The sequence below is a fragment of the Odocoileus virginianus genome, chromosome 15 (assembly GCF_023699985.2).
Source record: "Odocoileus virginianus isolate 20LAN1187 ecotype Illinois chromosome 15, Ovbor_1.2, whole genome shotgun sequence".
NCBI classification, from domain to species: domain Eukaryota; kingdom Metazoa; phylum Chordata; class Mammalia; order Artiodactyla; family Cervidae; genus Odocoileus; species Odocoileus virginianus.
The window spans coordinates 47,684,635-47,708,632 of record NC_069688.1 but is presented as its reverse complement, the minus strand read 5'-3'; the positions used below and the strand labels follow the sequence as shown (position 1 = coordinate 47,708,632).

The 23,998-nt window shown below is 41.6% G+C and overlaps 1 protein-coding gene across 1 annotated transcript in view; it reads right to left on the bottom strand.

The window, feature by feature from the left end:
- Nucleotides 1–13,724: 13,724 nt before the first annotated feature.
- The window catches only part of RRM2B (ribonucleotide reductase regulatory TP53 inducible subunit M2B), a 44,726-nt gene continuing 34,452 nt past the window's right edge, over nt 13,725–23,998 (bottom strand). Inside the window, 3 exon segments of the mRNA XM_070477315.1 lie at nt 13,725–13,899; nt 19,791–19,921; nt 19,923–19,973. Coding sequence (XP_070333416.1) covers nt 19,820–19,921; nt 19,923–19,973 — 153 coding nt within the window. The 3' untranslated portion in view covers nt 13,725–13,899; nt 19,791–19,819.

The following is a 23,998-nucleotide window of genomic DNA, read 5'->3' as shown; positions in this document are numbered from 1 at the left end:
AACAAGAAGACAGATCCCTGGTCATTAGGCCTGAGTGTCACCTGAGATTCTGCATGACTAACAAGCTCTGGGGTGGCATCTACGCTGGTCGTCCGAAGACCACACTCAGAGTAGAAAAGGTGTAAGTGGTGTGAAGCCAGAGTTGGCCGAGAGGCTAAGCTGAACCAAGTGGGACAGCAGAGCCCAGCATAGTCAGAGAGGTAAGCAGGACCAGAAGGAGCAGGGAAACCAGGACAGACTAACCTCACGGCCATGCGACCAAGGCAGGCCCTACTAGAGCAGAAGACCCCACAGCCCCAGGACACTGGCCCCTCGGCCTCCAAGTGGCTGGGGCCCCAAGCCCCACCCTCTGCCGCCTCCACTGGGGCTCCACATCCATCCCAGTTTGTCGAAGCGGAAAGCAAAAAATATCATTTCCTCAGTGTTCCGTGATTGGTAAAAGGTTGGGAAACACTTCTTTAAAGGTCTGAAGGCTGAAGATCTGGCTTTTATGAAGATGTGCCTAATAACAAGTCTTTCAGGCCATGCAGAAGGCATGTGAGCAAAATCAAGCCCAGCAGGAGAAAGGCCAGGGAAAGTCAAGACTAGAGGAGCTGCATAGGAATGCATTGCAGCATGGTGGCCTTAAGAGGTAAACATCAATGTGAAATTCTAGCCGTGAACACAGGCCAGGACCAGAATGACAGGGTTTGGAAAAGGTGGGTTAGAATCAAATTTGAGATTAGCCACTCATGGCTAGAAGAGTTTGCCAAAATCTTTAGAAGGAATTGAAATTTAAGCAAAAAAATCTAAAACATATATTATATTTATTATTGACATGCGTAGAATACTATTTTTGAAAGCAAACTGTGTATCATTAATCCGTAGCTATGTTTTTGTTCTCAGCTAATTCCTTTTATTGTTTCCAAAAACTGCATGGGTGCTCAGTCGTGTCCCACTCTTTCTGACCCCATGGACTTGTAGCCTGCCAGGTTCCTCCATCCAGGGAATTTTCCAGGCAAGAATACTGGAGTGGGTTGCCATTTCCTACTCCAGGGCATCTTCTTTTCAGAGGGCTCAAACCCAGGTCTCTTGCATCTCCTGAATTGGCAGGCAGATTCTTTACCACCGCGCCACATGGGAAGTCCATCCAAAGACCAGAGCATTAAAAAATGTCTCCAGGGCTTTCCTGGTGGTCCAGTGGTTAAGAGTCTACCAGCCAACGCAGGGGACACGGGTTTGAGTCCTGCCAGGAAGATGCCATATGCCATAGGGCAGCTAAGCCCAGACACCACGATTACTGAAGCCCACGGACCCTAGAGCCTATGCTCCACCACAAGAGAAGCCACTGCAATGAGAAGCTCAAGCACCAAGAGAGTAGCCCCCACTCACAGCAACTAGAGAAAGCCCATGCCCAGCATTGAAGACCGAGAGCAACCAAAAATAAATAAATAAACATTTTTAAACGTCTTCAGACATCATAAACCAGTCCTAGGTAGTGAACCCTGGGCAGATCCAGCCAAGTCTTAATCTTGATGTCTTGGGTAAGGACTCTAATTAGGTTAGCCATGTAACCAGTATTTATAAGGGATCTCAGCATCTGGTTGCCAGCAGCAAAGGCGCTAAGGGCCAGCACCTACATTCTCCTTTCAGACTTTTCCCTAAAGCCCTCTACCATACTGAATCTCTATCCAGTCACCAGTTCCCACAATAAAGATGGCAGCATTGAGCCATGGTATTTGTTATGCTTAGTGTGACAATTCTACTCCCTAGAGAACCTCATCATCGCTCTCCCAGCAACACCAGATGGGCTCTTTTCAGGAGTTCAAGTTTACCTTTTTTCATTGCTTTCCCCAAATCCTCCTTGATTGCTTGTAACTCTTCAACTTAAAGTCCTGCTACATGAATTAAACCTGTTTGCTATATTTTTTCCAATACAGACAACTGTTCAAATGTGTAAGTTCAATTCATTTAATTCAATCCACTTAATATTTCAGTCTCTGCTTTCTGCCTCCTTTATATGTTGTTGCTGCTGTTTTAGTCACTAAGTCTCACCTGACATCTTGCATATGTTAAACAGGCACAAACTGAATTGCAATCAAAACTTTTTGTCACCTCATGGCCTTTTAAAAATTAATTTCATGAGCATACTATTTCCCTGCCCCTGGATGAAAATTTTCCTGTTCCTTGGATTATACCCTCTCCCAGTGGCTGTAAATTGCAAATCCAAATCAACCCAGTGATGTTCAGTCTAGGATATTAATTAAAACTTCTAACTTGATTTAGCATTAAATACACCAATACACCTCTTCCCCTCCCCCATCCCCAAGGTCAAACGAGTTTTCTTGTGATTTTGTCTCAGGATCATCACTTAACAACTGTGCAAACGGAGTGCTGAACAATGCCAAGTGGGAAGGCCACCATCCACGTTCACGGTGTTTGGTGGTTTAGCCGCTAAGTCGTGTCCTACTCTTGCAAACCCACGGACTGTAACCTGCCAGGCTCCTCTGTCCATGGGATTCTCCAGGCAAGAACACTGGAGTGGGTTGCCAGTTCCTTCTTTCCCTTAATTTTCACAAAGAAGCTGTTGGGCAGGGCACTTAAGGCTCCTTCTCTCCCTCTCCCCATCCAGGGAGGAAGTGTGGTAAGGAACTGGAAATTGCTTCTGGAAATTGGCTCCTCCCTCAGTTAGACTGGCGGCTGTTTAACGCTGGCTCTTTCTTTGGGGGGTCTTCTGAAGACTTGAGGAAGAGTCCCTCCTAGGAGACTACGACTGTAATCCCACAAGCTAAGGGATGCGGCCTTCCTCTATCTGGCAGCTTCCATTTACGCCCCCATCCCTCCCCATCCCCTGACCACCTCTGCTTTCCTGGGGGTCCACCCGACACATAACCCTCACTGTTGGTGTGACCTTCCTTCTAGCAAAAGCCATCCTGGGTCAAACTCAGGCAGATCTAAGACAGTTCTTTCTTCCTGGCGCATGGGAATTCCTGCAAGCTCACTCCAACACAACCACCTCTGTTCTGAGCCACTGCACTTGCATTCTCTTGCTTATAAACATAGATCCCTCCCCTGTGTTCCTCAAGTGCAAAGAGAACAGGTCAAGCTCGCCAGGGGGTCCCCTGGGAGTGCCCTTGCTAGACTTGAAATGGAAGTTCCTTCCCCGCTCCCTGCAGAGGAGTGGGGCTCACAACAGAAGAGCATTTCTCTCTGAAGAAATCCATCCAAGGTGCCTCCTCATTCCACTCCAATCCCTATCTTTCATCTGCCCAAGCTGCCCAAGCATCAAACAACAATTCTGCACAATTCCCTATCTGGATTCTGCCTGTGGGGGGTTGAGCTTACATTCATTTGGGCATCTGAAGACCACTGTATTGCGACCTTTTGAAATTAAGCCCCCATTACATCCATTTTAGAGTCATTCCACTTTTTCCTTCCCTTCCTAACAAAATCATTGAGATAACTTTCAGAGAAAGCCATGATCCTCCTTTTAGATACAATAGGAAAGACAGCAGCAGAATTCACTAGATAATGAAGCTTGTCCAGATCCCTACAGAACCCGCTGGGCAGCCAAACTGAAGGACAGCCTGAGATTCTCTTTAGACACCAGCTCCATCAAAGGCAGGCTGTCCTCTGGTCCAGTATATGATGATGTGATTCTACCAGATCTATTATTGTCCCAGGGCTAAAGAACCAACTGTTTTTTGTTTGTTTGTAGATTTTTTGGTGAAAATATGATAACATACAGGAGACTTGGAAAACACAGAACAAAGTTACAGATAGTTCTACTATATATTACAGTTATTTCAAGTAGATAAATACTTTAAGTAGATAGATTTTTAGTTGGAGTTTTAATAGCAAACTCTCAAAAATTAATAGAATGAATATACAGAAAAGTAGAAAGATATAGTAGCCCTGAAAACACTGTGAACCAATTCAACATAATTAAAATTTATATAATTTTCACACAGCAGTAGGATACAAATTATTCAAGTTTCCATATACTATAAACTAGGAGACCCTGGAACATATTCAGGGACATAAAACAAGATACAAAAATTTCATGGTCTAAAGGTATTGAAATCATAAAGTCTGTCCTCTTATCACTGTGGAATTATGTTAGAAATCAGTATTGTTCCTGAAAAAAAAAATCAATATCAAAAGATATTTGAAAATAACCCATATATTTTTGAGTGCAATGTGATATTTACCAAGAGAGATTGTTGACTTAGCTGAAAGGCTTTGATCTAACTCAATAAAGTTAGAAGACTGATTGCAAAGGGTGATTGCAGAGAAGAAAGCATTTAAATGAGAAATTAATATCAAAATGAAAAATTAAGATCCGTGGGATGCGTGATTTTTTTTTTCCAAAACGTTAATAAAGTGTCTTGAACATTCTAGTTCCAACCTCTCTAACTGCAACTAAATTTCAAGGGGAATCTGCTAGATTTCAGTGATAATGAGTACAAGTGGTTACAAAGTTAAATTTTAAAATGTCCAAATAAAATATTTACTAAAAAAAATAAATAAAAAATGAAAAATTAATATCATAGATACTTTAAAGACCCCATGTATTTGGAAATTAAGTGTCCACTTTTAAATGATGAGTGTATCTAAGAGGACATAATGAGGAAAATTAGAGAATATCTGTAACAGAATAAAGATGAAAGAGAATTTACCAGAGAAGAAGCAAGTATTAATACACCAAGTTGAAAACAAAACAAACACCCTGAGTGAGAGACATACTCCAAAGCATTTAGCTGTAAGTTGAAAGCAAATTCTTATAATTACATTTTTATTTAACATTTTTAAAAGTCCCACTCAGACTCCCCCTTTTAACCACAGAAATATCTCCAAAAAGTATCTCTTCTCTGGTAGTGCAAACTTCAGCATCAATGGGCTCCAAAGAGGCCATCTGTGCTTAGAACCCTATGATCACCCTTCCTGGGTGGATCTGAGTTTGCAGAGAATTAGCAGCTGTTCTCAATTGCGAGGGGCCTGTGTAGGAAGGAAAGAGAAGTCTGTGGCTACTGGAATTACGGCTACGCTAGTGGACAGTGGCCTGGGAAAACTGAGGTCGGAGTCTGTGTGTTCTGCGTGTACTTAGATACCAGTTGCCCTGGTTTAGTCCAGACTGGAATCTGGAGTCTGAATTCTTGATGATCTCATGGGCTAGGGACTCTTTAGGTGTTTCTTTGCAAGGTTGGTAGACCTAAGGGGAATTTGTATGTGTGTGTGTGTGTGTGTGTGTGTGAGAGAGAGAGAGAGAGAGAGAGAGAGAGAGAATGTGTATAGCTACCCAATCCCCCGGACTATTTTTAAGCCTCTCTGAAGAAAAACTGGAGGCAGATGCAGGAGGAAGCGTTTTCACGAGGGAATTTGTAAGACGCTGTGCACACACAGTTCTGCTTTGGGACCTTGGTGATAAATAAGATGAAAAGGTTTAGATGGAACGATCTCCCCGCCTCTGCATTAAGATGACACCTTGACACGCTGGTGCTCTCACACGGGGCACCTCTGGAGTCTCTCGTGAATGGAGGGCAGTGTCAGGGCGAGTCAGGGACAGAGAGGAAACAGCAGCAGACGGCTGTGGCAGCCACGCCTGGATCATGAGCCACAAGAGGTAGCCTTTGCCCGCTTCTCAAAATATCTGGGTCTGAGGGCGTCACAGGAACAGGTGAGGGCTAGAACAGGAAAAGTGGAAGACTGACTTTAGTGGGGCTTTGCTCGTGCCCACAGGCTGACTCGGCCTTGATTTCCCGACAGCCAAGAAAAAGCGTTTACAAAATGGGGGCATTTACAACAGTTGAGCCTGGTTGCCACATGACTCACACTACATGGATTATTCTGGGATAAATCCTGACTAGAAATAAATCAGTACTAGAAATAAATCAAATATTCAAACCTTGGGGGTGCATAACAAATTACTTCCAGATTCTCTCTAAGGATGTGAATTCTGGGTCCACCCTCAGAGAGTCTAAATGAGCAGATCTGAGCTGAGGCCCAAGAATCTTCTAGCCAGTCACCGAGGCACTTCCCGAGTCAGTGAATGAAGGCCCATGTTTGGACAAATATTGGCTTACAGCTGTACATCACCAGGCTTGCACACATAGCCAAAAGTTGGGGACTTTTTCACTTCCACGCTGAAAATAAACCACATACCTCGACTGCCAGTGAGGCTCACCAGCCAGGTCCTCTCCTCACACAAGTTACCTCTGGGTGCAGGAATAACCTTTGAAGAAAATGGTGCTGCCGTGAGTCTCAAAGGTAACAGAAGTTCTGCCTGGCTGCCAGATGAAGAGCTGTCCTTTTTAAACAGCAACTTCTCATCAGAGGGCCTCGGCAACTCCCCACAGAGTTGCATTTTGATTAGAACGAGATCATGAGTGAAAGGATCCTGGAGCAAATGAAGTAAGCGGATAAGCCAGGTGCCATTGCTTTGCTCTGAGGGTTGGATGAAAAAAATGCAACTTTGGATTTTCCTGGCAGTCCAGAGGTTAAGACTCTGAACTTCCATTGCAGAGGGCGTGGGTTCAATCCCTGGTCAGAAGATACCACATGCTGCAAGGTGCAGACAAATAATAATAAGAAGATTTTTTAAAATTTAATTTAAAAAAAGAAAGAAAGAAAATGTAAGTTGCCCCATGGCAGGGAAGACAGAAAGGGGAGACACAAGGGAAGTTCTGGAGATGGGAACGTCTGTGTAATTGTTTCTGTGAGTTTTTAAGAGAGAACTAAATGTTCAAGGTGCTGAGCCTCCAGGATTTCAGAGATGCAGAACCAAAATCCAGAGTGACAGGCAGGAGGAGGCTATCTGGAAAACAGTGTTACCAAACTGAGGGGCTGGTGTCTGCCTCAGCTTCGGGAGGAGCCATAGTGCATGAAGAACCAGGAAGAGGGACTGAGGAGCGAGCCAGGCAGAGGCCCAGAAGCCTAGAGGTTGGAGCAGGGGCCGGGCAACAGCCCAACAGGCAGCCCCTGCCTAGATGCCAAGCTAAGTTAGGCTAATGTGCAGGGCATGCTATGTGCAGCATGTCTGGCTATATCACAGCTAACTTACTTCTTGCCATTATTTAGCTAATATTCCAATGTTCTCCAACAGGCATAAATTATTGATTTACCTCTATTCCATAGTCTGGTAATTCTCAAACTTGGATGTGCATCAGAGCAGCCGGAGAGCTTGTTAAATCTCAGATCCATGAGCCACAGGCCAGATTTTCTGACTCAGTAAGCCAGGCCGGGCTAGAGAATTTGGGTCCTCACAAGTTCCCAGGTGATGCTGATGCTGCTCATCCAGCCACCATACTTTAAGAACTACTGATGGAGGGACTTCCCTGGTGATCCAGTGGTTAAGACTCTGTGCTTCCAAGGTTGGGGCTGCAGGTTTGTATCCCTGGTTAGAGAACTAAGATCCCATGTGCTGCAGGGTCTGAGGCAAAGAAAAGAAAAAAAGGTAAATTTATTTTGTAAAGCAACTATACTTGAATACAAATTAATAATTAAGAAAAGAACTACTGATTCAGTCTATCCTTCCCTCAAACAGATGAAAAGGGCAGGATGATAGGAGAAAGAAAGAGGAGAAAAGAGACTGAGAAGAGGCAATATGTGACAATGTGAGAAAGGGCAGTTTACTCCATGGATATTGTGATTTCAGTGTCTATGGAAAAGTTAATAAAAAAAAAAAAGTTTACCAGCTGATTGACGCAGTAAATTTCACATGCAAAATTTACTGCACTGATCTGAGAGTAAATACTTCCTTGAAAAATACTCAGACATCATCAGTCTTTTGCATTTTATTCTGAACAAGTTTAAACATTCATATCTATATCTAAAATTGTCAACTGCAAAAGAGACAGTTTTACCTCTTCCTTTCCAATTTGAATGCATTTTATTTCATTTTTGCCCAATTACTCTGGCTGGAACTTCCAGAATTATGATGAATAGCAGTGGTAAAACTGGGCATCCTTATCTTGTTCCTGAGTTTGGGAAGAAGATTTCTATTGAGTATGAGGTTAACAGTAGGAAAATTCATAGCTGAGAAAGTTCAGAGGGTGAGGAAAGGCAAGAGGGCATGCAGGGTGGGGATTGCCTGAAATTTATTCATTTTACCCTTTGTGGGCCTGAGGCTGAAAGTTTTAAAAGTCAAGTCATCAAGCAAGATTTAAAGTTAAAACTGATTGCCTAGGTCTAGTTCCAGTTATTACCGCTCTAACTTGCAAGAACTGTGAAACCTTGAGCAAGGTTCTTGACTCTTTTGAACCTTAGTCTCCTTCTGCGTAAAATAAACCCGCGGTGACATGAGGTTATCCTGAAAGTAACACAGCTTTAAAGAAGGCCTAGCCTAACCACAGGGGAGTCAGCCACCACTTTAAGCTATTTAACAGTTAAAACCCACCGCCCCAAGCTAAGGCCCAAACTGAGACCTGACTCCTCTCCCATCTCAGCCCTCTTCCCTTTCTACACCCAGATCAGATCCAGGTTCCTTATTTTACTTCAGTGAACTGTTCACCTCATACTCTTATAACCTCAAATCAAAAGACATCCCCAGGATTTCCCTGGGGGTCTGGTGGTTAAGGCTCCATGTTTCCAATACAGAGGGCACTGGTTTAGTCCCTGGGTGAGGAAAATAAGAGCCCACATGCTGTGTGATGCAGCCAAAAGATTTTTTTAAGGCATCCCCACTTTACAGATAGGAAAACTGAGGTGCGGAGGAGTTTAACCCACTCATCCAAGGTCACATGGCTAGTAAATGGTGGGTCCAAGATCCTTCTCATCTGTCTGACCAAAGTGTTTTATCTTTCCACTTTTCTTTGTGACTCCCAACCCAGCAGTTTTCACCACACCACACACTGGGAACCTTGATCTCTGCCAAATGCACCTGCAATATCTCCACCTCAGCCTCTGCCTGACCTTTCACTCTCCCCTTGGGCATCCAGCCCCAAACCAGAAAGGGGGCATTCCTTACCTGCCTGCCCCTTCGCACTCAACACAAGCACATGCTGCCACAGTCTCCCGCTAGGCCGTTCGTGAAAGGTGTGGGCTACGGGATAGAATAAGCCCTGTAATTTATTCCTGTCACAGGAAACTTGAATATTAGTTAAATCACAACAGGAAACCAGCCATTCAGAGGTAACACAGTCAAACATTTCGCTCAGTCCAAACATACCTGCGGAAGGGAAAATGATTCCAGCTGTCTTTGAAAGAATCCTTGAGTTCTTTGTATTCCAGGCACAAGCACCTTATGTACTATTTTCAGAACAAAGGTTCTGGTTTGAACATTAAGTGTCTCTGACATGGTCTCAGTTAGAGGCAGTAGCACAGAGATCCCATCCACTGTGACCTCCTCCTCAGGATGGAAAGGCGCTGGGCTTCAGCCCCCGAAATGAGAAGCAGGCAGGGTAGCCCAGTAGCAGAACCCAAGAGTGCCTTGCACACCCCTTCCGGCCTTGCTGCCATGAGGCATGGGGAGTTGGGGGGGTGGCCGGGTGAAGCCACAAGGACGATAGCTGACTCCTCAGAGCTGCCTTGTATCCTCTGCCAAAAGGTGGAAAAGCTGGGCGGAGCCGGACCTGGGTGGGAATGAACATTTGTGAAGGATGCCAGAATTGCTGAGAAAGGGACCTGGGTGTCTTCACCTTTTTAAGTGTTTTGTAAAGAATGTAATCGGAGTGGGAGGATTGAGACCACGCTATGGGTAAGGAATGCAGGATGAGAGAAGAGGGATAATGATCTCATTTTGAAGTGTTTAAAAAAGCAAAGCTTTTTTCAATTAAGATACAGTTGTTATAAGTAATAGAAGCCATGGGCTTGTCTGTTGGCTCAGATGGTAAAGAATCCGCCTGCAATGCGGGACACCTGGGTTTGATCCCTGGGTTGGGAAGATCCCCTGGTGGAGGGCGTGGCAACTCACTCCAGTATTCCTGCCTGGAGAATCCCCATGGACAGAGGAACATGGCAGGCTGCAGTCCATGGGGTCGCAAAGAGTCAGGCACAACCAAGTGACTAAGCACTCACAGAAGCCACGATTAAGAACAGCCCAGGTCATCTTGGTGCTTATTGTCTCACAGAAGAGAAAACGGGAGGTAGGACATGGCCTAGATGTGTAACAGTATCTGCAAACTCGGGCATCTTTTGCCTTTTACCTCTTCCATCACCAAAATCTTACCCTTGTTCTTCCACGTGCTTGTTGCCTCATGGTCACAAGATCGCTGCCACTGACCCAGGGATGCAATTCTTTGAAGGTAGGGCACAAAGAAGTATTTTTGGCCAAGCTTTTCTTTTCATAAGACTCACTCTCAGTGGAGAGGAAAACTTTCTCTGTAGGACCCCAGAAGGTTTCCTTCATGTGTTTATTAGCCAAACTGGGTCACTTAGCCATGCCTAGCTACAAGGGAATCTGAGAAAGGAAGTACATGGCTTTTCAATTTCTGTCTTTGGAAATAGGCAAGGGTTGGGGATGACTTTGGAGTAGACAGCTAAGACTATCTGCCATAGGAATAAGAAGTGTGGCTAAAATAAAAATAAAAATTCCTCTTCTAAGGCCAAAGAAAAGGTTTTAGAACATATCTACAGTTTTAACAACGAAAAAAAGGAAGTTTTGTATATAAACATCTCTATTATTTAAGGAAAAATGACAGAACTATCTGTGTATGCATATTTCACTTCTATACAGTTTTTTAAAGCAGGACAGCTTCAGAATCCTGCATATCTTTGACCCAATTTGTTCCAGAGGAAAATAATAAATACGTATAAAGTTGTATATGGACACATCTATGGGTAAGAGTGTGGTGTGTGTGTATCTACAACAGCAAGAAGGTGGAACAACCAAGTGCTTCCACTCCTTACTGCTCTGCCAGGCACCAAAATCGATTACAGTTGGCCTGGAAGGGGGACTGGACCTCCCCTTTTTATATTCTCCTCCGTGTGGTTTGCATCTTAACATGGGCAAGATGAAGCCACTCTTTCTAGCTCTACCTTCACCCTGTCCTAGGTGGGAGGGTTTGATCTTTGCCCTCCACGCTACATCCAGAAGCTCTGCCTCATCCCAGCACTTGAGTCAAAGCCAGTAGGTGTCTCCTCCTCACCCCAGGGTTGATTCCCCCCCCCCCCCCCCCCCCCCCCCGCCCCCCGGCCCCAGGAGAACTTCAAAGAAACTGTAAAGAAACTTCAGTTGAGGCGCCACACAAGTTCTCCCAAAATACCAGTCCTTCCCCCACTGATGGGGCCTAGGCTCAAACTGAGGTCTCCACTGCAAATGAAAGCCAGTCTGAATCCCAGCTGGTGCAACAAGCGGCTTCATAGGCCATGGAGAAGCAAATCTGGACCCTCAACCTCTCAATCCAGTTGAGGGAACAGCAGGGGAATATCTCCTGGGGCTGAGGTTTCTTCTTAGAGCCATGATATACCATGGCACTAAAGTTACTTGACTCTGCTGCTTGTAAAAATGAAATGGGAATTATTCATTGCGAAGGCTTGTGATTTGTTCATTAGCCTTAAAAGGAAATGTTAGTAAAAATAGCAGTGTGTGTGTGTGTGTGTGTGTGTGTGTGTGTGATCACTCAGTCATGTCCGACTCTTAGTGACCCCATGAACTGTAGCCCACCAGGCTCCTCTGTCCATGGGATTCTCCAGGCAAATGCTGGAGTGGGTTGCCATTTCCTAAAAATAGCAGTAAGGGTTGCTAAACCCATATAGGTGATTAAGGTGAACTGAGTTTCACTTGCTTCCAATGTTGTAGGCAGAGTAAACCTATCTTATTTGCTAAGGAAACACACAAATATAATTCCCAACCAACTAAAATGCTAGATACTAAGACCATTTAGAAATTTATACAACTGAACAATCAGTCTGTAAGATGGAAATGAAACCTATCCAATGATGAAATTATTAAAGGCAACATAGCTCAGCCTTGCAGGAACTATTGATTTTAAGGTCTCTCTCTAAGCTAATGAGAATGTCCCAGGCATAGAGAGAATTTTAGTGCTAGACAGAAGCTTTGAGATAATGGCATCAATTGTTGAGTGCTTACTATGTGCTGGGTGCTATTTTAAGTGCATGCATTTTAAGTGTTGCATGCTTATGCAACAACAGAAGAAGTCCACACTGTTTCCCTTCCCACTTTTACAGATAGTGACTTGCCAAAGTCCAGCCAGTAAATGGTCAAGCATGAGGATTTGAGTCAAGTAATTTAACTCTAAAGCCTGTGCTCTCTCACACCTCACAATAGCACAGTGTCCCACGTTTCTGAGGTACTTGCTAATGAGTTAACTGGGTCAAGACAGATTTAGGCCAGAGAGAGGATTGCACAATGGTGTCCGCCAGTGTCTGTCTCCTCAGGGAGAACTGCAGTCTCCAGGAGCTCTCCAAGACCAGCAGATATTCCACCAAATTCCACCAGGAGTGGAATTTCCAAGTGCAGATTCTTGAGCTCATGCACACAAGAGAAGCAAATACTGGGAGGCCCAGCACTCTGTGTTTTAATAAGCTTGTAGCTGTGCCACCGATGTAGAGGGTTGTCAGTGGGGTCCTGCTCTTCACAGGGACTAATAACACAATATTGGACACAGATTCACTCCCAAGTAATAGATCTAGAGCCTCAAAACTGGAATTTGTTAAGGAAAAAAAAAAAAAGAAGCTTCGTAGGATGAAGCATCATTCAATGGCCCCTAACTCTCAGGAAAGCTGCTTCCCATACCTGAATTGTGAAAATACCCCCATCCTGCCCCAAACGTAGGTATCACCCTCTTCAGACCAAAGTGGAGGAGAGTTTGGGGGTCCAGGGCCAAAGGAACACACGTAACCTTTTCAGGCACAACAGACAAGAGCTAGTATGTTCCCTTCATCCCCAGATCCTCCCAGAATGGACTAGAGAGTAAGTACCACATTTCTGCCATTTCCAACCCTCCCCTCTCCACCATCCCCTCCTCCCAAACTGATAGGGAAGCAAACACCAAAGTCACAGGTGACTCTGTGACTAGTTCTGGGGCTCCTGATGCCTCACAAGAGGTGTGTAGTTTGTCAGTTGTGTTATAACTGCTTGGCATCTGTTTATAGAATGAGGTTTCTCCTCTTCTAGTGCCTACCAAAGTTTGCACAGGCCCCTCAACGTTCATCTCTACACAGTCAGCCAGGACTGAAATCCCCCGTGGGCTCCTGCTGGGAGTTTGCCCTTCTAAAGGGCCAGTGCTGAGCGTGAGTTTCTTGCATGTTTCTGGGGGCCATGCTCCGGCCAAGCAGCTGAAGCTGAACTGGAAACAGCATCGTCCTTTAAAATCCAACTCCTCAGCTCCTGGGTAAAGCAGCTGCCCCTGAGCTGAGAAACCAGTGGCTCAAGGGCTCCACCATGAGGAAGTCAGGAGATGTGACCCCAGGCAAATCGTCTCCTGGATCTTCCAGAGCAGGTACCACCCACAGGAAGCCAAGGGCTTCCAGCAGTAGCAAGAATAGAAATTTGGGTGCACTCAATGAAAAAATGGGATTTAAAGCCATGACAGCTGGGTTGGAGTCCTACCTCTAACTTTTACTAGCTGTGTGGCCTTGGGCAAGTAACTTAACTTGTTTGAGCCTCAGGTCACTTAAAAACTACCAGTTTAGCTGAAAATTTCCTTGAGGTTTTTCGAATACCCCAAAGAACTTTTAGGCTAAGCCAATATTACTATGATACAGTAATTCTGCATAAAATCGGGGAACCAATGAAATGATTGGAATAATATACTTGCAAAAATCACCTTATAAATGCTAAGGTATGTACAAAGAATATTTTATTAAGAATCAAGTGTTCAAAATACAGTGAAGCACAGATTTTTTCCTCTTAGAACCTGGACACCGTTGTTACTGGGGAGGCACCATCGAGAGCGTTCTTTGACCATTACTCACACACACTGGAGATGCTTTTTTCCTCTGATCTGTGAACATACCAACCTGGAGTAAAGAATAGAGAGCAGCTGTGGTTGTGAGAGGTGGCACTTGGGGCAGAAAGCCCAGATGCACAAGTCACCTAAAAAGGTCACGTAAAGCAAGGACAGCTGTTTTTTTTTTTTTTTTTTTTTTGCCAACTGATGATACAGGCCACGGACACCACATTCTTTTGAAACAACCGTGCTCTTCTGAGACTCAACAACTCAGCTCCTCTCTCCTTCTCACCTTGTCCTCCAGACAATACTTCCCTTTCACTGAAGACTCGAACACCTGGCTCTCAGGGTCCACCCAAGGCTCAAATTTCAGACTCTCAGCTCCTGGACTGAAACACCCAGAAACATCCAGGTTCTTTCCTGTCCCTTTGCTTTTGTTTCCAGAACCATTTCTGCTTTGACTATGATCCTTTTGGTTGCAAATCAAGAAACCTGGGCTTCCCAGGTGGCACTAGTGATGAAGAATCTGCCTGTAATGCGGGAGACACAGGAGACACGGGTTTGATTCCTGGGTCCGGAAGATCCCGTGGAGGAGGAAATGGTAATGCACTCCAGTGTTCTTGCCTAGAGAATCCCATGGACCATGGAGCCTGGGGGGCTACAGTCCAAAAGGTCACAAAGAGTTGCACAAAATGACTGAGACACTAAGCCCACACAAGAAACTTAACTTGAACTGTCTCAGGCAAAATACAGACGTTTATTACCTACACAACAAAAAGTCGCAGAGAATTGGGCTAAGGTTGGACTTTGGCATTAGAGGAAGGACCTTTTCTCTAGCTTTGTTATTAGAATAGAAGTGACCTTTTTCCATTAGTTTCAGTTAGAGAAGATCTTATGTAAGGACCTGGCCCCGCGTGGATCACATACATAATGCTGTGCCCAGACAGATGCAGATGAAGGAGCATTGGCAGCCCTGTGAGAACCACAGGGTTCAGAACAGAAGCAAGACCTCCCAGGATTAAGTGGCTGTTATTCCCGGAAGGGAGAGCAGAAGAGATAGTCTCCTCAATCACTCTCTGCTTGTAATGAAGCAGAAATCGTGCATAGAAATTTGTATCCTGGATTCTACTGCCAACTTCTTAGTTCTAGATTCAGAACTCCTATATTGTCAATTTTTTTCTGCTGAGAATCTCTCTTAAGTGCCTATAGCCCAAAGAGAAAAAATACATGAGAGCGATACCTCTTTGGGGAGCAAGGGTAGGAGCAGAATGTGGGAACTGTGAAAAAGCAGTTGTGGAGAATGGAGAACAAGTTTACCGGGAAATTGTAGTATGATTCAGACAGTGCTGACGTAGGTGCTGTAAACTGTATGTTTGGGTCCCACCAAAATTCATGTTGAAACCTAGTCCCCAAACAAACAAAAAAGAAAAAATTTTTAAAAAAGAAAGAAAAGAAACCTAATCGCCAGTATGATGGTTTTGGGGGTGGGGCCTTTGGGAAGTGAGTGGATCATAAAGGCAGAGCCTTTATGAATGAGACTGTGGTTTAGTTGCTAAGTCACGTCTGACTCTTTTGTGACCCCATGGACTGTAACACACCAGGCTCCTCTGTCCATGGGATTTCCCAGGCAAGAATACTGGAGTGGGTTGCCATTTCCTTCTCCAGGGGATCTTCCCAGCCCAGGGATTGAACTCATGTCTCCTGCATTGGCAGGCAGATTCTTTAATGAACCACATGAGGGAAGCCCATGAATGAGATTGGCGCCCTTGTAAAAGAGCCTTCAGAGAGCCCCTTCCTTCATGTGAGGGCACAGCCAGTAGACAGCTGTCTATAAACCAAAAAGCAAGGTTCACCAGACGTTGAATCTGTTAGCATCTTGATCTTCAACTTCCTAACCTTGAGAACTGTGAAAAATAAATGTCTTGCTTAAGCCACCCACTCTACAGCAGTTTTTTGTATAGTGGCCCATATGGACTAAGACAGTAGGTAATCACGAATGTAAAGTAGATCCAATTTGTCTTAAATGACTTTTTCTCTAGCAGTATTTGGCTGCCTGGGTACAAACGGGGGAAAACTGGATTGTTGTTTCATAACGGAATGGAGAATTGCTTTGAATATTCTATGTAAGGTAGAAAATGCTGATAAACTACAGTTCAGGACACTGATAAGAATGTTACTACTAGTAATATGATATATTGTAGAATCTCAGCTGGATACAAAGAGACAGGAAGGAAGACTCATGGATTGAGAGAAAGTAGATGAGAGACAGCTGAAGGGGGTGCCACTTAGGTCAAAGAGTGGTAGGAGGAATAGTTAAAGTAATACCAATATGTGTTTATCTGTATACACAAATAGAAAATATACACAGTCCTTCACTAGGATAACCCCTGCACTTATAAAGACACTTTCTTACTCAAAAGGACATACATGAAATGAGAGACATGATACAATTTATTTCAATGTACTAAGGCAAAAAAATTAACAAAACAACTCATTTCTTTGGAAAAAATCAAATTGTATATATGCAGTGTTGGCTTGATTTCACTGTAATGTAAAATACATTAAAAATATTTGAGTATACCACATTCAATAAAGCTTTCTATGTACATAGTAGACACTTGTTTTGCTAAATGACCAGACATTTGGAAAAATCAGAACACAGTTTTAAAACAGAGTCAAATATATAAGTTAAGATTCTTGTAAACTTAGAAAAAGACTGAATTGTTATATTTTTACCTGTATAAAAAAAAACTCTTTAGTCTTTCATTTTCACCTGTATTTTCTTTAATAGAATTAAGCCCCAAATTTGAAGGTTTAAATTCTTTCATCCTAATGCCTTCGGACTATCAGATTTTCCTTTGAACCTGTAGCTGTCTAAAAAAGGAGCAGACCATTTTTTTTAGGAGCAGACCATTTAAACGAAGGAAAAATAAAGATATCCAGATTCCCAATCTGTGCCACTCATGTAGATTATGAAGAGTTCCTGAGTTGGCTACCCATTCACTCATCTTAGTTTAAAAACATAATAGCTGGTTACAGGATTAAACTGGCATTCTTGCAGCCCATCAGCTTTCTTAATCACCGGAAATTATTGACATGTGGCCCTTAGCTTAATCTGAATAACTGTAATTTAGGAATTCTATGACATAATGTTAGCATATTTAAAAGTAAAATGCAAAATTCTGAATATTAAAGAATTTATTTTTTAAATATACAAGATGCTGTGTTTTCCATGAACAAACGAAAATCAAAATGGCAAAAGAAGCTGAAACATCTGAATGTTTCAAAATGAGTGAACTGAAAAATTTCATATATAAAAACATGACTGAGGTAAGCTTAAATTATAAGAATAATTGTTTATTTTATTTTCGTATGTAACTGAACAGCAAAACAGCCCTGTCTGAAAGCACTGGAGCAAACAGTCTTCCTGAGTCCTTTCAAGTCATGATTCTACATACTACAATGAAACATTTTTAATAAATGCAATTTGTCACTGAATGACTAGTTTTTACATTCTTAAATAATAAACTTAACTTTAACTACTATAGCAATGATTTAAATACATGTGCTGTTAAAACAAAAAAGTTATAAACATGTTCTGAATTATTTTCTTTGCTTGTGAGATAATATTGAAAAGAGATTCTATAAGTTCTTGACTCCCTAAGAACTAAGAACCAAAATACTAAACATAATAAATAAATATGAAACCTGGAAGCTCAGAAAAGAGGATAGAGTACTGAATATAATAAACCAGTGTATTAAAAAATCCAGTATTTCAGTATTAAAACTTCATCTCAATACAGTTAGGTTTATTGCTACGATAAATAAGCTTCATATTAAGGCACCTGTCATTACCTATGAGAAAGATGTGGATTCAAAACAAAGGGAATATGCAATATAAAACTTTTTTCTTTTATTCTTATGTCACTAGTGATATATTATCAACTTCAAATGTAAGTTTTTGTATTGGCAGAAGATGAACATCTTTGAATATATTACCTGAATATAGTTATAATGTTTATGATACAATAATTAATATATGTGATATCTTAATTAAACTATGTGATACTTTAATGGGAAAATAGGCAAAATCAAGTCAAGATGGATAGCAAGGACTAAATATTAGAAACATGGTAACTTCTAAGAAAAAAAACAATATATTGTAGTGACAGTGACTACGAGCAGATCTTGGCCAAGCCATTGAATCTGACTGAGCCTCACCCTCTCTCTCTATAAAATTTCAATACTGCCTGCTCTATCAAACTCATAAGGCTGTTTTGAGATCAAATGAGGTGATATAAAAACACTCAGCAAACTCTGAATCCTTGAACAATTATATGGTATTATGATAGGCCAAAATAGCTCAAGTTTCTGATATGCTCTCTAACATAAAGTCATGGCCTGTTCCTTTTGCATCCACTTGAAAACTCCCTGTTTTAATGCATTAGGTAGCTGTGGACTGAATGGAGGAAAAAGTTATGCAAAGAGAAAATCTCTAATCCTTCTTAAGCAGAATTGTACACAACAGTTTGCTGTGAGTGGGAAAACCCACTGCTTGCTTAGGCTCAGGCTACCTGTTGACACTTCCCTCCCACACAGGGAGCAGACTTCTCAGAGACCTTGGAGGTTTCCTCTGTCTCCCCAGGGACACCAGCTGCTATCATGTGACATGCATAGTTCCAGAAAAGAACTGAATCTCAATAACAGCATAAGAGAGTTTTAGGAGTATAAGAAATATAGCTGCGGTCAATCACAGGGACACTTCTCAGCTTGGCACAAAGTTGAAATGGCTCAATAATCCCCACCAGGTCCTCCCTTGCTTGGTCCACAAGCCCTTCTTCCATGTAGAAAATACTTCTGGGCCAGCTTTTTCCAAACTATGTTCTGAGGAACATTAGGTGAGATGTTAACAGGTGAAAAACAGATCTTTATTAAGTAGGTCTAGAATATGCAGTGGGGCCTATGGTGATGTACTGCAGAATTTCTCAGTGTTTGATTTATCAACTATACATTCCAGAGAGGAAGGGAGCATACAACATATCCCAAATGAGACCACAGAATCTTTTTTTTTTCCTCCCCACAAAATATCTAGACAGGCTAACAGCTCTTATAATACTATTTCAGAAATAATACTCTAGCTAATCCACCCTGGTTTTAAACATTTCAGGGCAACATCTGGCTAAAATGATCCTTTTAATTTCTGAAGGAGCAGAATAATTTTGCTTACAAGGTCAACTATCATGATAACCTCAAGGATTCCACTCCATAAGTTTTCTCCCCAAAGCAGCTAAGAACCAAATTTCCTTAACTATAACGCTGAGAAATTCAAAGAAGTTATTCTCATGTTAATGAGAAGTACAATCTTTTTGAGGAAATATTTACATTCTTCTAAAACATTAAAAACACAAAGATCTAATTCTAGATCTTAGGACCTAGAATCACAGTTACTTTGAGGAGATGGAGAATTTTATCACATCACTGCAATTAACACTATTAATCACAATAATAATAACAGGAGAGGGAGAAGGGGGAGAGAAAGAGGAGGAGGCTGCAACAGCAGTATTGGCTGAGACTCTATGTTGCATCTCAATCCTCATGCACACTCTGAATTTAGGACCTGCTATCACATTCACTTTAAGGTTTACATTCATCTGAGGTTTAGACAGATTAACTGACTTTCCAAGGGTCACACAAAGTAGGACAGAATCTCAAATTCTATCTGACCCCCCACCCCATGCTCTTAACAACTACAGAATGCCATCTTATATTTTAGGGGTGAAACAAAAGCATTTGAAGGTCGTACTCTGAATGACAAACAGGAAAATTAAAGCATATTTCTATAAATTCAACTTGATTGATATTTGGTTTCAGATTTCCTTTTGAGCAAACTCCTAAGCCCTAAAGGAGATATTTTAGGTTTGTGTTTTGTTTTTAAGCAGAGAAAAATAGGCTGCCATTTACCAATGATGAGTTTAGATATGGGGAGGGTTTTAAAAATCTGCATCTAAGGTGAAGACATTATCTGTAGTTTCTGCCATAACTGCAAAACGCTGATACTCTGAAACTCGTTTCTCAAAGAAATTTGTTTTTCCCCTCTAAGGAAATGTTTTCCATAAAATCAAAGGGATTTTCTGCTTGAAAAACCTGAAAAGAAGAGAAATATTGTTAGACATTCTGAAGAAGCAAATTGCATCACATAAGAAGAGCAACAGATAACTTGGGTCTCCCAACACCACGTATCATCACCTGGAGATCACATATTCTCTAGAGTCCTAGAGGCAGTCGAGACCGACACTTTTTTTAATTTTTATTTTTTTAATTTTTATTAGTTGGAGGCTAATTACTTTACAGTATTGTAGTGGTTTTTGTCATACATTGACATGAATCAGCCATGGATTTACATGCATTCCCCATCCCGATCCCCCCTCCCGCCTCCCTCTCTACCCGATCCCTCTGGGTCTTCCCAGTGCACCAGGCACGAGCACTTAAGACTGATACATTTTAAGATGACTAAGATCGCCTACTAGCCTCTTAAAGGAACTAAACTAGCAACTCTGGTATTCTCAGAAATTGAAAGAAAAAATAAAAGATTATTGCAGGAAATAGATTTAATACCAAACTAAAATGTTTTCACAGCTTGAGAACTCTAAAACACCAAAGATATTATAGGCATTTTTCATAGGTATTACTATTATGCGAAGAGCCGACTCATTAGAAAAGACCCTGAAGCTGGAAAAGAGTGAGGGCGGAAGGAGAAGGGGGCGACAGAGAATGAGGTGGTTGGATGGCATAACTGAATCAATGGACATGAGTTTAAGCAAACTTTAAGAGATAATGAAGGACGTGGAAGCCTGGCATGGGGCAGTTCGTGGGGCCCAAAGAGTTGGACACGACTTAGTGACCAAACAACAACCACTAGGCTGGCACATCTACGTGATGCTATAAAACACTATGCTACCAACAGTGTACTGTGGACCTCAATATGTTTCTTAGTTCACAGGAGACATGTAATCTTCAAATGGCTGTTAAGGAACCATGATCAGGGAAGACAGACTAAACGCTATCGTAACCCCAAACAAAAAATGGAACACATGTTGACAAGAAGCTTTTTCACTGCTTCTGAATTCAAGAAGCAGGCTTGGAGATACAGCTTGATGGAAACTGAGATATACTGATGATTCATGAGGAACAATAAAAGAGAATTCTTTAAATTTGGACTATTCAGGCAGTAATTATGAATACCACAGAAAAGAACATATTCAAATAACCCAATTAAAATGAGCAAAGAATCTGAATGGATAAATGCTCTAAAGAACATCTACAAAAGGTCAATAAGTATATGAAAAGATGCTCAAAATCATTATCCATTAGGGAGATGCAAATCAAGACCACAATAAGATACCATTTCACACCACATCACACTAGGATGGCTATTGAGGCTTCCCTGAAGGCTCATATGGTAAAGAATCTGCCTGCAATGCAGGAGACCTGGGTTCAATCCCTGGGCTGGGAAGATCCCCTGGAGAAGGAAATGGCAACCCACTCCAGTAATCCTGCCTGGGACATCTCATGGACAGAGAAGCCTGGCAGGTTATGGTCCATGGGTCACAAAGAGTTGGACATGACTTAGCGACTAAGCACACAGGATGGCTGTAGGTGTGTAAAAGACAACTTATTGTGGTCATCACTTCATGATGTATGGAAGTAATATCATTATGTTGTATACCTTGAACTTAAACAACACTATATGTCAATTATATTTCAATGAAACTGGAAGGAAAAAAAAGATAATAAGTGTTAGTGAGGATGTGGAGAAATTGGAACCCTCATATATTGCTGGTATTAATATAAAATAATGCAGTCTGGTAGTTCCTCTAATGATTAAAGATAGAGTCACTATATGACTCAACAGTTTCACTTCTAGTTATATATCAAGACAAATGAAAACATATTTTCCCACAAAGACTTATACGAGAATGTTAATAGCAGCGTTATTCATAATAGCCAAAAAATGCCACCCAAATGCCACCATCAACCAATAAATGGATAAAAAAAATTAGGTATATTCATACAATGCAATATTATTTGGCCAAAATAAGGAAAAAAATACTGATACATGCCTACATGAATGAAACTTTAAAACATTATATTGACTTTGTATATACCATATACCAGTATACGGTACATACTATGTATTGTATGATTCTATTTATATGAAGTGGAGATTACAGAACAGGCAGATCTAAAGAGACAAAAACTAGATTAGTAATGCCTAGGCTAGGATGGGGGCTTCCCTGGTGGCTCAAGGGTAAAGAGTCTGTCTGCAAGGCAGGAGACTGGGGTTCGATCCCTGGGTTGGGAAGATCCCCTGGAGGAGGGCATAACAACCCCCTCCAGTACTCTTGCCTAGAGAATCCCGTGGACAGAGGAGCCAGGCAGGCTGCAGTCCACAGGGTCACACAGAGTCGGACATGACTGACGCTGCAATTAAGCAGCAACAGCAGGGATATGCGGGGTGGAAGCAACAAAGGTAAGTGACTGACTGCTAACTGGGAATAGAATTTTTTTGTGGAGTGATAAAAATGCTCTCAAATAGATTGTGATAGTCGCACAACTCTGCAAATATACTAAAGGCCACTGAATTGTACATTTATTAATAGGCATATTGCATGTTCTGTAATTTATATCTTAATAAAGCTATGTGTATTTTTTTTTTCCAAAAAAAAAACAGACATGGTGGGCGTGGTTGATGTAGTGGAACTCTGTGAAACTGTGTCAGAAATAGTGTTAAAAGAAAGTAAAAATGTGAGTGTTCACTCATGGCAGGATACAGTGGAAAGCGCACTGGACAGTAGGCATAGATTCACTAGATTTTAAAACTGAGTATCTTCCAAATCAGTCATGGCATGAACAGAATGACTAAGACCAGCCTAAATCAAGTAGCTTGATTTTGACACACAGAAGTACTTGAATATTTACTGACTAATCCAAAACTAAGTTGAAAACAACATTAATGTGGCTTCTATTTGGAATTTTGTATAAGTGACAACCACTTGCTGATTTAAATAATCTCTTATTTTACCGAAACGTGTTGGTCCCTCAGTTGTAGCCAGCTCTTTGAGACCCCCATGGACGGTAGCCCACCAGGCTCTTCTGTCCATGGAATTCTCAAGCAAGAATACTGGAGTGGGTTGCCATTCCCTTCTCCAGGGGATCTTCCCGACCCAGGGATTGAACCCAGGTCTCCTGCCTTGCAGACAGACTCTTCACCCTTGAGCCACCAGGGAAGCCCAAAAACTATCGTTATAAGAATAATTCCTTTTCTAGCTCCTTGAGTTCAAAGTTTTTTAGCTCATGTATTCTAAATTGTTTTGCTTTCTTAATATATGCCTTCAAGGATAGAAATTTTCCTCTGGGGATCTGTTTGATTGCATTCTACAAATTGTGATATACAGTAATCTTATTGTCATTTAGTTTATATTTTCATTTTTAATCTCATGTTAAAGGACATAGTTTTGACTTCTAAGTAGATGGAACTTTCTGGTAATCTTTTATTATTAATTTCTAATTTTATTGCATTAAAATCTAATAGTCAGTATAATTTCCACTTTTTGGAATTTACTGAGATAGTTTGAAGGCCTGTGGAGAGCTGAGATTTTGTGCTGTGTCCAAATTTTCTCCTTAGGAGGCATACTTCATATACTTACAATTAGCAAATTTTCCAAGGAAAACTAGACCCACAGGTCTGTAATTTTCTAATAAGTAGACGGTGGATGTGTGGGTGTAAAGATATGGTGGTGGGTTAAAACATAGTGAGTTTATTTTAAGGCTTAAGTAAGCAAATTAATTTTATTATGATAAACATGTAACTTAGAAACAAAAACAATTTATTTTAATACACAATTTATAAATTTCAGAGGTCATATTAATATAATTAAAATCTTTATTTATCTCATTAATGATCAGCAAAGAGAGGATCTTGCAACTAAAACAATAGTGATATTTTACAATTTATAGTTACCAAAAACCTTTGTCCCATCTGATTCTCACCACAATATTTGTATAGTTACCAGAAAATAAGGGCTTTACCAAGAGAGTTAATGATTACCTGCAAGCATCATGGATTTTATAAGGCTTCTCAATAATTTAAACTTCCATTTCCATGAGAA